Consider the following 16,049-nt stretch of genomic DNA (forward strand, 5'->3'; position numbering starts at 1 on the left):
TTTGTGATTTTACTTTTTTTGATACAAGAACAACCCATCTTTATGGAGTACCAGGGTTCATGTTGGTGTTTGTTTGGTTTATTGTTCATTTTTTTTGTTATATCGTGAGTGTTATGTTAAACGTTATTTAAACCTTGTCTTTTTTCGTAGTGTTAATGAAATGTTGATTTTTCTTTGAGCGATGGATTTTAATTACAGCTTCTATTTTTTTTTTTATTTTCTATAAACAATAGAGCTTAAGGAAAATTAGCATACACGTACATTTACTTATTTCAGTTTCCTTAACCAGTGTCAATTAGTAAATTTGTATCGACATTCTGATACATTTTATGTTCAAAACAATATGTAACAGCTTCAACAATATACCACGCACTACGTAGATGTATGTATATACATACCTGGATATTCATATCTACATATCACTACAGAAAAGGAAGGTACAACGACGAAAATTCGAATTAAGGTTAGTTAATGCATCAACTGTTTGTTTCGTTCACTTATGCATGCTATAAAACCACCATACGAAAATACCTCTACCAAGTAAGAAGTACAACTGTTAATATGCATTCGTTTGGTGTGTTTGACCCTTTGATTTGCAATTCTAAAATTAACTTTCTGTTTTTAATTATTCCATGAATGTTTGTTATTTTTGTTATTTTGTATTCTACATCATATTTGTTTTTAATATAAATATATTTACATGACAAGTGAATATGTTCCCCCATTCATTACTCCACAGTTTGGTGTCGTCTTTGGTCTTACAATAATATTACATAAACCCGATTTGTTTACGGTTACAATGATCGGGAATATAACAGATATTTTCAAATGTTATCTGTTAGCTAGCGCTTTAATAACTAATTTTGATATAGATTAATTTGAGCAATAACTTAAGTTATGGGCATTTCGTTTGGAATTTCTTTCTTCTATTTCTATACAAAAAAGTAAAGGTGATATGCTTAACAAACTTTTAAAATACTAATAATTATTAAGTTAAACCTCGGTCCCACCTTACCGGATAGCACGAACGGACGACTAACGGATGAAAATAAGTTGTCCGTTGACGAAATTGCTATCCGTTGGGAGTCTGTTGATGTATTGACCAAATAAAACGGACGCACAACGAATGCATAACGGACACGCAGCGGATATGCAACGTACGGTAAACGGAAACGTACCGGACAGAACGAATGTCGAACGTACATCCAACGGACGAGTACCGCATAAAATGGACTCATAACGGAGGCGTACCGCATAAACGGATGAACAAGATATACGGAAAAATTAAAGTCGACAATTATAAAACATGTAAATCGTATAAATATTCAAAATGTTTCTGTGTAACTGGTTTTGGGTTGTTCTTCAAAATACCACCAAAGGGCAGTATCTGGCATGAATAAGAGCTACTTGATTGTGAAGACGTGTCCTTACTCTAAGATCGATTATGAATTATAAGAATTCATGAACCTTAAGAAACCTAATTGACATTTCTAACAGGCAGGTCCGAGACCACAGTTATTTCGTAGTGCATTTCCTGTAGACAATAAATGAAAATTAAAAAAAAATCCCACCTGCCCTTTCTGAATTATATACTTACAGTATGTTGTACTACTTTTGGGACAAACTAAATAAAAATTATAGACAACTTCATCAGCTCTAACTCAAAATAAGGACAATTTTATGTTAAGATGTCTTGACAGCTTCAGAAATGCTATTTTGTTTTAAACCTTTTTCAACCTAACCAAATCACTACTTGACTTTCAAATCCATTACCCAAATTTATCTACAGTGTATTTTCATCCCTTCTTGCAATTTGAGGTATCAAACATAAAAAAATTAATTTGGAAGGAGTATACAACAAATTGGCAGCTAACACATTGTCAACACTAGGGAGTATATTTGTCCTGTACAACGAAAATCAAAGGACGATAACTGTGTACTCGGACCAATCCGTTCCAGATCCTTCATCATCCGTTTAATCCGTATTAACTCCGGTAGAAGTCCGTTTCTCATTCGTTCAACATCCGTTTTATCCGTTAGACGTCCGGTAATAGTCCGTTAAGCCTCGGTCACACCTTAACGGATAGCTCGAACGGATGCCTAACGGATTACTTTTTTCAATCCGTTCATGTCCGTTAGACGTTTGTTCTTATCCGTTAGAAGTCCGTCCATATCCGTTGCATATCCGTTTAGTGTACGTTTTGACCGTCGACGTCCGTTCTGTCCGGTGGAAATTTTTGAGCATGTTCAAAACTTTGAATGGACGTCCAACGGATGAAATGCCGGTTGAACGTCCGGGAGGCATCCGTTTTGTACGGTACTCGTCCGTTTCGTTTCCGTTTTGTATGCGTTACGTGTATGTTATACATCCGTTGGAGGTCTGGAAGATAAATTCACAATCGGACTTCTACCGCACGTTTAACGGATAAAACGGATGATGATCGAATCTAAAACCGATAAATGCCAATTGAAAATTTCGCGTCAGAAATGCCAATTATTGGTAAGTCAGATTTCTTAAAATTCCTGACTTTTTATTATCTTAGAGTAAGGACACGTCTTCAAAATCAATCAGCTCGTTTTCAGGCCAAACACTGCTTTTTGGCGGCATTTTGAAGAACAACCCAAAACCAGTTACACAGAAACATTTTGAATGTTTATACGATTTACATGTTTTATTATTGTCGCCTTTATTTTTTCCGTATATCTTGTTCATCCGTTTTATCCGGTACGATTCCGTTAGGTGTCCGTTTTATGCGGTACTCGTCCGTTGGATGAACGTTCGACATACGTTCTGTCCGGTACGTTTCCGTTTCTCGGTCTTATTCGGTCGGTACATCAACGGACACCCAACGGATAAAAACTTTGTCAACGGACAACTTTTATTTTTATCTGTCAGGCGTCCGTTCGTGCTATTCGGTAAGGTGTGACCGAGGCTTTAGTGAATTTATCTGCCAGACCTCCAACGGTTGTAAAACGGACACGTAACGGATTCAAAACGGAAATGAAACGGACCAATACCGTACAAAACGGACGCCTACTGGACGTTCAACGGACATTTTATCCGTTGAAAGTCCGTTCAAAGTTTTGAACATGCTCAAAAATTTCCACCGGACAGAACGGACGTCGACGGATAAAACGTACGTTAAACGGACACGCAACGGATATGGACGGACGTCTAACGGATAAGAACGGAGGTCTAACGGACATTAACGGATTGAAAAAAAGTTATCCGTTAGGCATCCGTTCGAGCTATTCGTTAATGTGTGACCGAGGCTTCAGTAATTAAACTTTTGTCAAATATATCCACTCTCCTACATTAGAAAATTGAAAGCAGACAAGAAAACATATAACCATGCAAACAATAATTGCCTTCTAAAATTTAGAGACTGAAAAGGTAAATACCACAACATAGATTCGTTATTGCCAAAACTGTCAAAATAAATAAAGTATTTTACCTTTGAAATGGTTCTTCAAGATTCTTTTGTTTTGTTTTGTTTCATGATTTGTGTTATTTTTTTTGGTTTTTGGTCTAATTATCAACCATGATATTTCATAGGATATCTTAAAGGATATGAATGCCTTTAATTGTAAGTTAATAGCGTGTCTTCACTTTGCAAGATTATCGGGATAACTATAAAGCAAAACTAAATTATTTGAAACATGTCTGGATCATTAAATATTATCATTAGATACAAGCAACAAAAATAAAAGTGATACCAACTATCCCCGAAATTAGTTCTTTGATGAATATAACATCCTTGTATAGGTGAATGTACTGAGATGTTTAACATAGGATACTTTAATCTGTAGCTTGTATAAAGTTTATTTAAATGTTCAACATCAACTTGATTTCGTGTGAATCTCAAAAGAGGGGCGTAAAAGGGCTAGGATTTCTGCACGGAAGAAACTTAAAATGAAATTGCCATTTCACGACGAACGAACAAAAAAAAATGTCTTGAACGTTGATATTTTTACTGATTTCCTGAAACACGAATAACGAACCTTTATCACGGCTGCACGTGATATGAAAATGGCAAAACACGTTGTACGAAAATAACCCTTTACCACCCTCTCAAAAGTTATGTTGACATATCTTTCTATTATGGTTGATTGCATTGGGCATTATTCTATGTATTCTGATATATAACTTTATGAGTACGATATTTTGTAGAAATCAAAGGTTTATTGATGAATGGATTAATGCCCTAATGTATAGGATAATATCAGATGTATGTAACTGACATTGTTAGTTTTATTTTCAATTGCAGACGAGGTGTTGTTTGGAAATATAAAGATGTATCAACTGCTTAGTGTCAGTGTATTTGTCGGTAAGTTAATAATGAAGTTAACTATATACTAAGTCGACAATAGTTTACCTATGTTCAAATATCTGAGATCAATAAGAAACAGACACATCAAGATAAAATTCAAAAGATATCACATGTACACACAGAAGTGCGAGACCAAGTGCAAACACAGCGTCTCATTCTAACTCGCATCAAGCAGACAACAAAAATATCCTTAAACGGCAGTTTGTTTTTGTTTCATTCAAAAAAAAATCAAGTTCTGAATAAGCATTTGTTCAGTTATATTAAGTCTTTTAAATAATTTTTAGAACATCCACTGCAGTAAATAAACATATTTACACTTTTGGTATTTAGCTGAATTTTGTCTCCAAATGACATTAGATCGCCTCCAAATAACCTTTTGACGTCAAGCAACAATTAATTTTTTGATTGTGACGTCAAATGTTTTGAATTGTTATGTCAAAGTTTACGGGAACCTGTGTGATTCTACGTAATGGCGGACAAATTTGCATACAAGTATAAATACGCCTATTCCAGTTTCTACTAACGGTAGAATTCATGAATTCATATATTTACGAATAACGCAAAGCTAAAAAATGAAAAAGGCAAACTACAGTATTATGAGTATACAAACATGAAAAAAACATAGACACTGAGCAACACGTTCCATACCAAAAAATTAAAAAAAAAACCAAAAACGGGCTTATCTCATTGCTCCTGATGTATAACCAGTTTCTTTGTCGCATGTTGTACCTGTCGAGTTACTCATGAAAGTACAAACCCAAAGATAAGTCCCATTCAAACTAATGTATTGTTATTATAGTCATGACAAAAATACATTGTAATGATTTTGATAATTGTAAAGATACTTTCTTATGTTTTTGTAGTGTTCCTCATGTCTACAGTACGTATATGAACATTAATTTAATATATGATGAGTATTATTCAATTTTGAGAGTTTTCACACGGCTCCTTATGAATGAACATCAATATGTGTTCACATACAAAGGAAACGTTCTTGATAATTATATAAGGACAATAAATGTTGTGTACTACAATATAGCAACAATTTGACGGATATCAAATGTAAATTAGAATCAATGTTGACGAAACAAATTGGAGGAACGGTATTATTTCTTTTTTTAAAGGAATAGTTATAGCCTTTCTAGAATTATCACAGCTTTCTGTGTGACTTGATGTAATTGTACAATCGCTGCACACTCTCTTTTCCTAGCGATTTCGAATTCGTTATGAGAATCGTAAAAAAACTTCTTAAATGTTATTTTATTATCACTATTAAAAAATGTCTTAACTTTGAGATCTATTGATAAAAAAAATGTAGCATTTCTGCACTCTAAATATTTTTACTTGGGGCTTGCCATGAACATATATTTAATTCATTTTTTAATATAACTTAGGCGTTTTCGGCTGATACAAGTGTAAAGATAGTTAATGGTGACAATGCCAACATTGAAGATCATCCATGGCAGGTCTCTGTTCAGATCAACAGAACCGAAAACGGCAATTTTACCCATGAATGCGGAGGATCAATTATTGACAAAAGTTGGGTTCTTACAGCTGCACATTGTAATATTTATCCTGAGTATCCGTAAGCTATGTTATTTACAGTTGAAAATATAATACAATGCGCATCTGTATCAATTATGATTACCCTGTCAGGGCCCCGTCTGAAATCATTCAAACTCTGTAATTGGAATCATTTCACTCACCCTGCCAGGGCCCCGTCTAAAATCATTCAAACTCTGTGATTGGAATCATTTCACTCACCCTGCCAGAGCCTCGTCTAAAATCATTCAAACTCTGTGATTGGAATCATTTCACTCACTCTGCCACGGCCCCGTCTGAAATCATTCAAACTCTGTAATTGGAATCATTTCACTCACCCTGCCGGGGCCCGTCTGACATCATTCAAACTCTGTAATTGGAATCATTTCTCTCACCCTGCCGGGGCCCGTCTGACATCATTCAAACTCTGTAATTGGAATCATTTCTCTCATTCTGCCGGGCCCGTCTGAGATCATTCAAACTCATTTCACTGCTCAGTCATTACATTTTATAAAGTGTTTCGTTAATTGTTTCCTTACGATCATTCGTATCATAATGTTGATTTTTTTGGCATATTTTGTTATTTTGTCCTTTCTCAAATCAAAGAATCCGATAATTTTCCACAATCAAGGTATTCTAAAGACATATTCTAATGAAGAACTTTTTAAGAAAAACTTATTTGTCTTCACACTATTATTTTTACAAAAAGCTTCTAAGTAATATTGATGCGCATTAGTGTCCCTTTTTTGTATTTTAGAACAGAGACAAAACTTCATATGCCCTTAAAGATATGGTCTTCATAGAAGATTATAGATGCGGTATAAATTTAAAAATCAACACTGCAGAACCAAAATAAACCCGGTCAATTGGCATATAATTGGAATTATTTCTTATTTGCCATTTATTAAAGTCTACAGCCATTTTTAAAAAGGGGGTTCAAGTCATAATAAAGGAGTGGGATTCATCCATATGTCCTCTTTCATTGATCGTTAAAAAATGAGAGTTCCAACTTTCAGATCCCGCTACTAAATTATTATGTGGTTGTAGGATAGTGCTGACATGAGGGTTCAACCTCCCAATATTTCATTTGCTTTAAAATGACAGGAGCAGAACGCTTATACCCTTACGTGTATACGCAGTTTAGTTCTCCATATAGTTTAAGAATGAATGCGTGTCGTCACTGACCAAAACTCAGCAACGGTTATTCACAGTGCAGAAACCTGTTAGGTATCTTCAAGTCAATAAAATTGAGAATGGAAATGGGGAATGTGTCAAAGAGACAGCAACCCGACCATAGAAAAAACAACAGCAGAAGGTCACCAACAGATCATCAATGAAGCGAGAAATTCCCGCACCCGGAGGCGTCCTTCAGCAAGTTTAGTGATAATGAACGCCATATTAATTTCCAAATTGTACTAAAGAAACTAAGATTACAATAATACAAGACTAACAAAGGCCAGAGGCTGCTGACTTGGGACAGGCGTAACAATGCGATGGGGTTAAACATGTTTATGAGATCTCAACCCTCCCCTTATACCTCTAGCCGATGTAGAAAAGTAAACGCATAACAATACGCATTAATATTCAGTTCAAGAGAAGTCTGTGTCTGATATCAGAAGATGTAACCAAGGAAAAAAAAAACAAATTGATAATAATACATTAATAACAATAGACTACTACAAGTTAACTGACATGCCAGCTCCAGACTTCAATTAAACTGATTGAATGATTATGATTTCATCAGATGAATATCAGGCATAATCCTTCCCGTTAGGGTTAAGTATCATACCATCATAAAACATACGAGAAGAACATAACCCGTGTCATCCCAACAACAAGTTCAGTTTTTATAGTCAAATTCTCAATTATCATCTTTGCTTCTTTTCACTTCTCATCAAAACCGATCTCAGCAACTGTTATTCACATTTTAACAAGTTAAGATTTTATAAAACTAAAACCTTTTATGTGTCATTTTCTTCAAGTAGACATGGAATATAATATATTTTCTTTTTTTTTTTAAATAAATACAAAATATATGATTTTAAAACAAAAAATCAATTAGAGTTTATTGGACGGGCTAAATTAAGTGATATAGATCGTTGTCCACAAATTTCAAAAATGTGCCTTGTTCATTATTGAAGACCGTACGGTGACCTATAATTGTTAATTTCTATGTCGGTCAATTATGGAGAGTTGTCTCATTGACAATATTACCTCGTGTGTTTTATATATATGCTCAGGACCATATGAGTATTTGGACCATACGCGTAAGTTCATGACCATATGCGTATACTCATATGGTTCGACCATACGTGTATGGTCAGAACGTACGCATATGCTCCGAACAAATGAGTATATACTCGTTTGGTTAATAACTGACCGGACCATATGAGTAATTGGACCGAATAGGTGTTTTTTGCAATAAAATGCATTAGAAAACAAGAAAATGTATTATTTACAATTCAAAAGTTTTTATCGCTAATTGTATTTTTGCATGTAAATGCAGGGTGAGATTTTTCAACAAGGTATCATAGCTTTTATAGGTCCTGCGTCGTTCCAAAGTGTCTACGGTGTTTTTAAGAGGCTCTAGATCTCCAAATTATAACATGACTGAATAACATCACATCACAGATAACACTCAATAAACAAGAGTCCATTCCGGTGACTTCAATAATTTTTAAAAACAAAAACACGTATAAGTGACAAAATTCTGAACTGCTATTGGTAATGTTAAAGTTTCAAACGTATCAAATGTAAGCAAATAATTAGACTTCTATCTTATACTTTTATGTCAGTTTACAGTACATTGGTTGACTTCTTATTTAACAGATATTTTTTGAACGTTTTCCTCACAAGTACACATGTTGCCATTCACTCGTAATAACAAATCATTAATGACCAGTAGTATAAAATATGTCTGTAATAATTTTGACTAACGATGAAATTTACTGTGTTATACTGCTTATTTAATTTTCTTAATCTTCTTATTATTATTTTTCAATTGATCTATAATAAAATGGCCCTTGGTAGTATCTTTTTTTTTAAATAACGTGACAATTAACCAGAAGGGTTATATGAAGAGTTAAGTATTAAAAGTAAACCTGTTTATTACCACGACCATATGAGTATATACCCATAAACTCATGACCATACGCGTATGGTCCGAATTCTCATATGGTCCGGAACATACATATTAAAATAAAACTCTATATAACGTTACAGTTGGACTTTTTTCATTTTAGGGTAAAGAGTATCAGAGTAGCAGCCGGAAGTTCTCTTTTGAGTCAGATGAAAACAATTATACCTATAAAAAAATTCTATAGGGTATAAATTTTAAGTAACATATGTTATATCCAACTATATATTTGGGCAATAATGCACCCACCCTGTTTTCCCATCTCTCCGTTCGTGATTATGATTACAACACAATGTTGACTGATGTACAATTATTTTTGATATGTTTACCTATTATGTTTGTTTGTTTATTTCACACATCGTTGTCAATTTAATGAAATTTGATGCGACTGGCATACACGTGAGGAGTTCAACTAGCTTTAAAACCAGGTGTAATCCAACATTTTCTACATCAAAAAATGTCTGTACCAAGGCAGGATTAAGACAGTTGTTATCTATCGTCTATCGTTTGATTTTGTTTAAGTTTTTGATTTTGCCATTTGATTACAGACTTTTTGTTTTGAATTTTCCCCTGACACTGGAGTTCGGTAGTAGTTTTACCTCTTTCTATTCTGTGTTTCTTTTGTAGATGCCTCGTTAACCACTATATTGATCCATACGGCATCATAAAAAATATGCGTTTAAATAGAGCTTAGATTACCAAAGATTATGTTATGAAAAGTTCGTAAACTGCGTCCATGAATAAATTCACATTCTTACAAATCTATCAACTAACATTTAGATTATTTCTAGACATTTGGAACCATTTGAAATTAGTTCATGAATACTATTCGCTGGATATATTGGAATATTGTCGCGTGAAAATCATTTTATAAAACACTAATAGTGTAATTCCGTCATTACAAAGAAGAAAATAATCACGATTTTTTTTAAAGTTTTATATTTGAACACCTGTTAGTTATACCTTTATCGTAAACTGATTATAAAATTATTATCTTTCAGCACGAAAACTTCAAACCATTAACATCAGAAATCAATAGTGACCTCATGCTACTACAATTAAGAAGGCCGCTTAAATTCGGGTCTACCATTAATAAAATCGACCTAGACACTGCTGTAGGGAAAAATTATACTGGAGAGTTGTGCACAATATCAGGATGGGGAAATACAAATACAAGTGGTATGTTTTATTATAAATTGACGTTTAGCTAGAAAAAACAATAGCTAAATATACCAAAGGGATAATCAAACTTATACAACTACATGATTATTTGATTCAAATAACCTTTTCGGTATGTTTTATCAAGATTGGAAACCTGACAAAACAGAGGCGACAGGTACCAAAGAAATATTTTAGAAAACAAACTGACAATGCCATGTCAAAAATTTGCCACTTGTCGGATATCCAGGGCTTTGAATAGAAACATACCTTATGCATAGTTTTATGTTGTAATTTCTTACAACATGTAGAATAATCTTCATTATCAATAAATTCCTTAATTGATTTCTTCAAATTTAGTTGTTTAAACTTGAACTTACTCAGTTAGATAACCTGTTGAATACGTTCTCTTATTGTGAACTGCAGATTTTTTATTTTTTTTTACATAGGATTTGATGAGAAAAATATATATATATATTTCTAAATGGAAAACAAATGGTAGTTCATTTATACGAATTTAAGAAACTATATGCACAGGAATTTATTTGTTTTTACACAGTTTTGATTTAGAAGTAAAAATATGGATTTAAAATACAAATAAAGACATCGATACTAAATTGTAAAGGTTACAAAATAAATACAACGGCAATATTCCAAACTTAATCCCAATTTCATATAATTTCTTTAGAAGCTGACCTGTAACAGTACTTTTTGTGTTGTTGAAACAATACCTCATTTCTGGAATCATGTCTTTCACCGGAAAAGATCGTCAATTTCGCACGCCTGTATGACGTCATTTGTCAGATAGAAGGCGCATCTGTATCCCTGCTTTATTAAAAAAATTCCAGTAATTTCATAATCGTCATTCTGTAGGGTAGTATAGAAATAATGAATGTTCCGTAAGTACGAAATCTTGATTGCCGTATGACTGAAGGAGGCATCATCTTATTAGATTTTAATTTCCCAAATATTTATTGCAGGATCAAATTAAACTTTTTCGCCACCTGTTTTTCCAACACGTGTTGAGAATGACAATGTATTCATTTTTGTCACGTGGTGATGGAAGTCACATGATATATTCGTCCGTGTCCTGGAACTGGCATATTGTGTGACACGTAGATCATATTTCTATTATGGTGTATTTGTATACAGTCTTACACTTTGTCATTAACTAATGTCATATCTGTTTAATTGTGTTCTAAATAGGAAAGAGATCTAATTTTGAAAAATATGATGCATTGTATACAAGAAATAGAGCCATATAATTATGTTTACCCTTCCAACTTCAAAATAGATCAATGGCGTGGATGTAAACAGGTATATATGTATAAACCGTAGTCCGATTTTACTAACGAGAATATACCAATGATAAGGCGTGGTTAAACGTCTCTATAAGCGTTTAACTTTCACGTAACTTAGATGATTAGAAATTGATGTTACGATACATTATTATACAGGATATAATTAAATTTCACAACCTTTGGACTAATAACAATTTTGATTACAGTGACGAATTTTCCTGATCGTCTGCAAGTAGTTTCAATGCCAGTTGTCACCAATGAATACTGCCGAACTTCTTGGTTTAGTGGTTTGAAGAACATGATATGTCTTCAAGAGGAAGAAAAGGATTCTTGTAATGTAACTATATTTTCATTTACTCAAATTATAAATTCGTATTTGTTAACGCAATTCTACAAATAATTCATGAATATCGTAGCATGTCGACCATGCTATTTTCGTTTTAATTTTTTGTTCTATTACAATAACAGAGAGACTAAATAAATCAAAGAGACATCCAAAATCATCAGTCGAAATCAGACAGACAGCACCATGGCACAAATAAAAAGAAAATACAAGCAAATGATTAGAAAACACATTATATATAACTCAAGACTGAGCAACACGAACCCACCAAAAATAAATCGGGGATGATCTCAGCTGTTCAAGAAAGTTACGCAGATCCTGCTCCAAATGTTGCACCAGTCGTGTTGTTCATGGAAATACTAAAATGAAGATAAGTCTTATTCGGTATGCGGGAGTTAGGCATAACGCTGGAGGCGTTTGAGACATATCAGTCGTTATTTGTGAAACAGATTTTCCGTTATTGACATCCAACTACTAGTAGTTGCTGTGTCCGTAAAGTAATCGAGGGGATAGTTTCAATTTGATGCTGGTAACACTTCGATTTTTTGGTTTCATCATTTTTTTGTGATTACTTACTTACCCTCTACCAAGACAGCCATAATATAAAACGCAATCACGGGAAGAACTTTAAATAATAAGTTTATCTGAAGTCATGATCTATATGAAAATACATGAACTAAGCAATATCATTGAACAATTAAAATCATTTGAATGACCATCAATAAACTATTGCCATTTTTATATAAAAATGAAAGGTTAAATCAATAATAACTTATAATACAAATATTAAAAAAGGCCAATATGACCAAAGTGGTCAATTGACCCCTTTAGGAGTTATTGCCCTTTATAGTAAAATATTGTCCTCTGAAACTATTGGGCACAGTAGCAAGAATGCTCAGTAAAATAAGATCTACAAACACATTGCCATCACCAAAACACAAGGTTGTCAGGAATCAATGTGTGTCCTTTGTTTAATATGCACATAGACCAAGGTGAGCGACACAGGCTCTCAAGGGCCTATTGTTAAATATCTATTTCAATATCATCATCTGTTTAATAAAACGATTTTGAAAGGAAGTGCCTCTTAACAAGTGCCTAGCTAATCGAAATAGAAACAATAACATAATGGACTAACATACGCCTGTGCCAAGGTAACCAACAACAAATTTAATTTCATTTCAAGGTACGTGTGGTTCAAATTACGTTACAATATAATAAAGATAGTACTCTAAGTTAGAAGTAAATGGATAACAAGAGTGTTACACATGATATGGCAAATTGTTTTCTACACGTCAGCGATAGAAATTAGAGTTGGAGCTGGTTTCATTGATTTACCGAAGATTGTGGCTTTACATATTAGTATCTGTATTTATTTCAAGATTTGTTGTTTTATTTCAGAGAGATAGTGGTGGACCAATGGTTTGTAGTAAAAAGCTTGTAGGAGTACTATCGTTTGGTGTTCGTAATTGCGATGGAAATAGACCAAGCGTTCATGCCAGAGTTTCTGCTTACTTAGATTGGATTAAAGAAAAAATGAATAAGAGAAATAAGAAGAATAAGAAAAATAAAAGAGAGAAGAAAAGAAAGAATAATAAAAAAGAAAAGAAAAATAACAAAAATAAGAAAAATTGAATTTGTCACTTGAATGAGGTAAATAAAGAATTTTAGAAATTCAGTATGTTTGTATTTCTCACCTGGTTTATTTTTTTTAATTTAGTTCAAAATATAAATTAAAGGATAAGGTCGCAAACTAAAAAAGTTTAAAGCAAATAATAAACATAAGACACATCAATGCTAAGAAATAGATATAGGAAGATGTGGTGTGAGTGCCAATGAGACAACTCTCTATACAAATAACAATTTAAAAAGTAAACCATTATAGGTTAAAGTACGGCCTTCAACACGGAGCCTTGGCTCACACCGAACAACAAGCTATAAAGGGCCCCAAAATTACTAGTGTAAAACCATTCAAACGGGAAAACCAACGGTCTAATCTATATAAACAAAACGAGAAACGAGAAACACGTACGCTTTAGTGTTTACATAAATGGATTGACATTAAGATCCTAATGTGATAGTATGCTATAAGGAAAATTGAAATTTGATAAATATTTTTAGTAAGCCACTTTATTTAAAAGTAATACCACTATTGATTTTCTACTATAAGTTTTCGGTAAATTGGCACTTTTGAAAAGAAAAAAAATATGCCAGATTCATCTTCTGGTCAAAGAGATACATATTTCGTTTGAGTAAATCATTATCCTGTCTAATACTAAATTGAAAATTGAACAAAACATTGCATTGCTTATTTCATATTAACCATCACTGGAAGTGAAGGAATCAAAGGTTTATCTCTTTTTCCTGTTAACAAGCTTTCGTAAAAATGTCACCTGACAAACTAGTGCTTTTTAACACCAAACATATATGACTCAAAAACAATTCTGCATTAAAATACAAACTAGACCGCCAACATCTATTACTTGTATTTCTCCTTCAACTATAGCCACTCGGATGAACTCATTACCTAAATAATTAGGTATCTTGTCTTAGGGAGGGATAAGGCCTACTTTGTAAAGGATCACTCTGATTCTATGAGACACGCTCACATTAGAATCTAGTAACTAGGTTACTAAATACTTAGTTAGTTATCAAAGTACCAGGCTTATAATTTAGTACATCAGATACGCACTTCAACTTCATTAGACTCATCAGTGATGCTCAGATCAAAATTGTTATCAAGCCAAACAAGTACAAAAATGAAGAACATTGAGGACCAAAATTTTCAAAACTTGTGCTAAATACGTCTATGGTACTCTAGGCCTAAGATGAGAAAATCATTAGTATTTTGAAAATTTCCTATAAAAAGACCATATAAATGAAATTCATGTGAAAATCGAAGTGCCGGCTATTGGACAGATGATACCCTCGGGAACGAAATGTCCACCAGCAATGACATCGACCCAGTAGTGTAAATATTTTTCAAAGGTACCAGGCTATATTTTAATACACCAGACGTGTGTTTCATCTACATATGACTCTTTAGTCACACTCAGATCAAAATAGTTATATAACAAAACAAATAGAAAAATTTAGAGCATTAATGACCAAGAATTCAAGATAAAAAAGTTATAAAGTTAAACAAGTACAAAATGAAGAGCATTGAGGACCCAACATTCTCAAAAGTTGTGCCAAATACGCTAAGGTACGTTATACCTGGGATAAGAAAAAGATTTTTCAAATTTTCATATAAAACAGACCATATAATTGATATTCATGTTATCACTGAAGTTGTGGCTACTTGGCTAGTGATACCCTCGGGATCGGAACTTCCACCAGTACATGCAGTAATGCAAATATTTTTCAAAGGTAGCATTTTCAAAGCTTATAATTTAACGCGCGTTTCATCTACATATGACTCATCAATGACGTTCATATCACAAAAGTTATAAAGCAAAACAAGAAAAAATCTAAAGATCATTGAGGACGCAATATTCAAGATCAACATGTTTATTAAGCCAAACAAGTACAGAATTGAAAGCATTGCAGATCCAAAATTCCAAAAAGGTATGCTAAATAAGGCTAAGGTACATGTACACTATTCCTTGGTTAAGAAAATTATAAAACCATATAATTGTTTTTCATGTAAACACCGATGTTCTTACTACATAGGCGAGAGGTATATGGGGAGGATTGAAATCTCAAATAAACATGTTTAACTTCGCCGCCTTTTTGCGCCTGTCCCAACAGTTATCAAAGGTACCAGGATTATAATTTAATACGCTAGACGTGCTGTTCGTCTACCCAACAATCATCAGTGACGCTCATATCAAAATTGTTAAAAAGCCAAACAAGTATAAAGTTGAAGAGCATTGAGGATCAAAAATTCCGAAAAGTTGTGCCAAATACGGCTAAGGTAATCTATGCCTTGGATAAGAAAATCCTTAGTGTTTTGAAAAAATCTAAGTTTTTAAACAGATTATTTATAAAATTATCACATAATTGATATTCATGTCATCACCGAAGTGCTGACTACTGGCCTGTTAAAACCCTCGAGGACGAAACGTCCACCAGCAGTGGCATCGACCCAGTGGTGTAAAAAGTCTTCAAAGTTACCAAGATTATATTTTGGTACACCAGATGCGCGTTTCGTCAGGCGCTTGTTGCTTTTGTAAGTCTTGTATGTTATTTTAATGTTTAGTTTATTTATATGTCTTAGAGTTTAGTACAAAGTCCATTTT

The 16,049-nt window shown here is 33.4% G+C and overlaps 1 protein-coding gene across 1 annotated transcript; it reads left to right on the top strand.

Moving 5' to 3' along the window:
• The first annotated feature begins 327 nt into the window (after window positions 1-327).
• On the top strand, window positions 328-13,486 carry LOC139503178 (chymotrypsinogen A-like). The gene is made up of 8 exons (XM_071292921.1): window positions 328-463; window positions 4,269-4,328; window positions 5,195-5,211; window positions 5,726-5,916; window positions 9,116-9,197; window positions 10,011-10,188; window positions 11,675-11,805; window positions 13,210-13,486. Exons 2-8 carry the CDS (start codon window positions 4,295-4,297, stop codon window positions 13,441-13,443), a joined length of 867 nt encoding a protein of 288 aa, XP_071149022.1. The 5' UTR covers window positions 328-463; window positions 4,269-4,294; the 3' UTR covers window positions 13,444-13,486.
• The last annotated feature ends 2,563 nt before the right edge of the window (window positions 13,487-16,049 follow it).

This window comes from Mytilus edulis, chromosome 14 (assembly GCF_963676685.1).
Source record: "Mytilus edulis chromosome 14, xbMytEdul2.2, whole genome shotgun sequence".
NCBI lineage: Eukaryota > Metazoa > Mollusca > Bivalvia > Mytilida > Mytilidae > Mytilus > Mytilus edulis.

Bases quoted from the DNA above. Each gene is read 5' to 3' on its own strand.
- LOC139503178 (XM_071292921.1), top strand. From the start codon at position 4,295: ATGTATCAACTGCTTAGTGTCAGTGTATTTGTCG. The intron at 5,917-9,115 runs GTAAGCTATGTT...TTTTCATTTTAG, and splicing joins AATATTTATCCTGAGTATCC to GGTAAAGAGTATCAGAGTAG. The intron at 11,806-13,209 runs GTAACTATATTT...GTTTTATTTCAG, and splicing joins AAGAAAAGGATTCTTGTAAT to AGAGATAGTGGTGGACCAAT.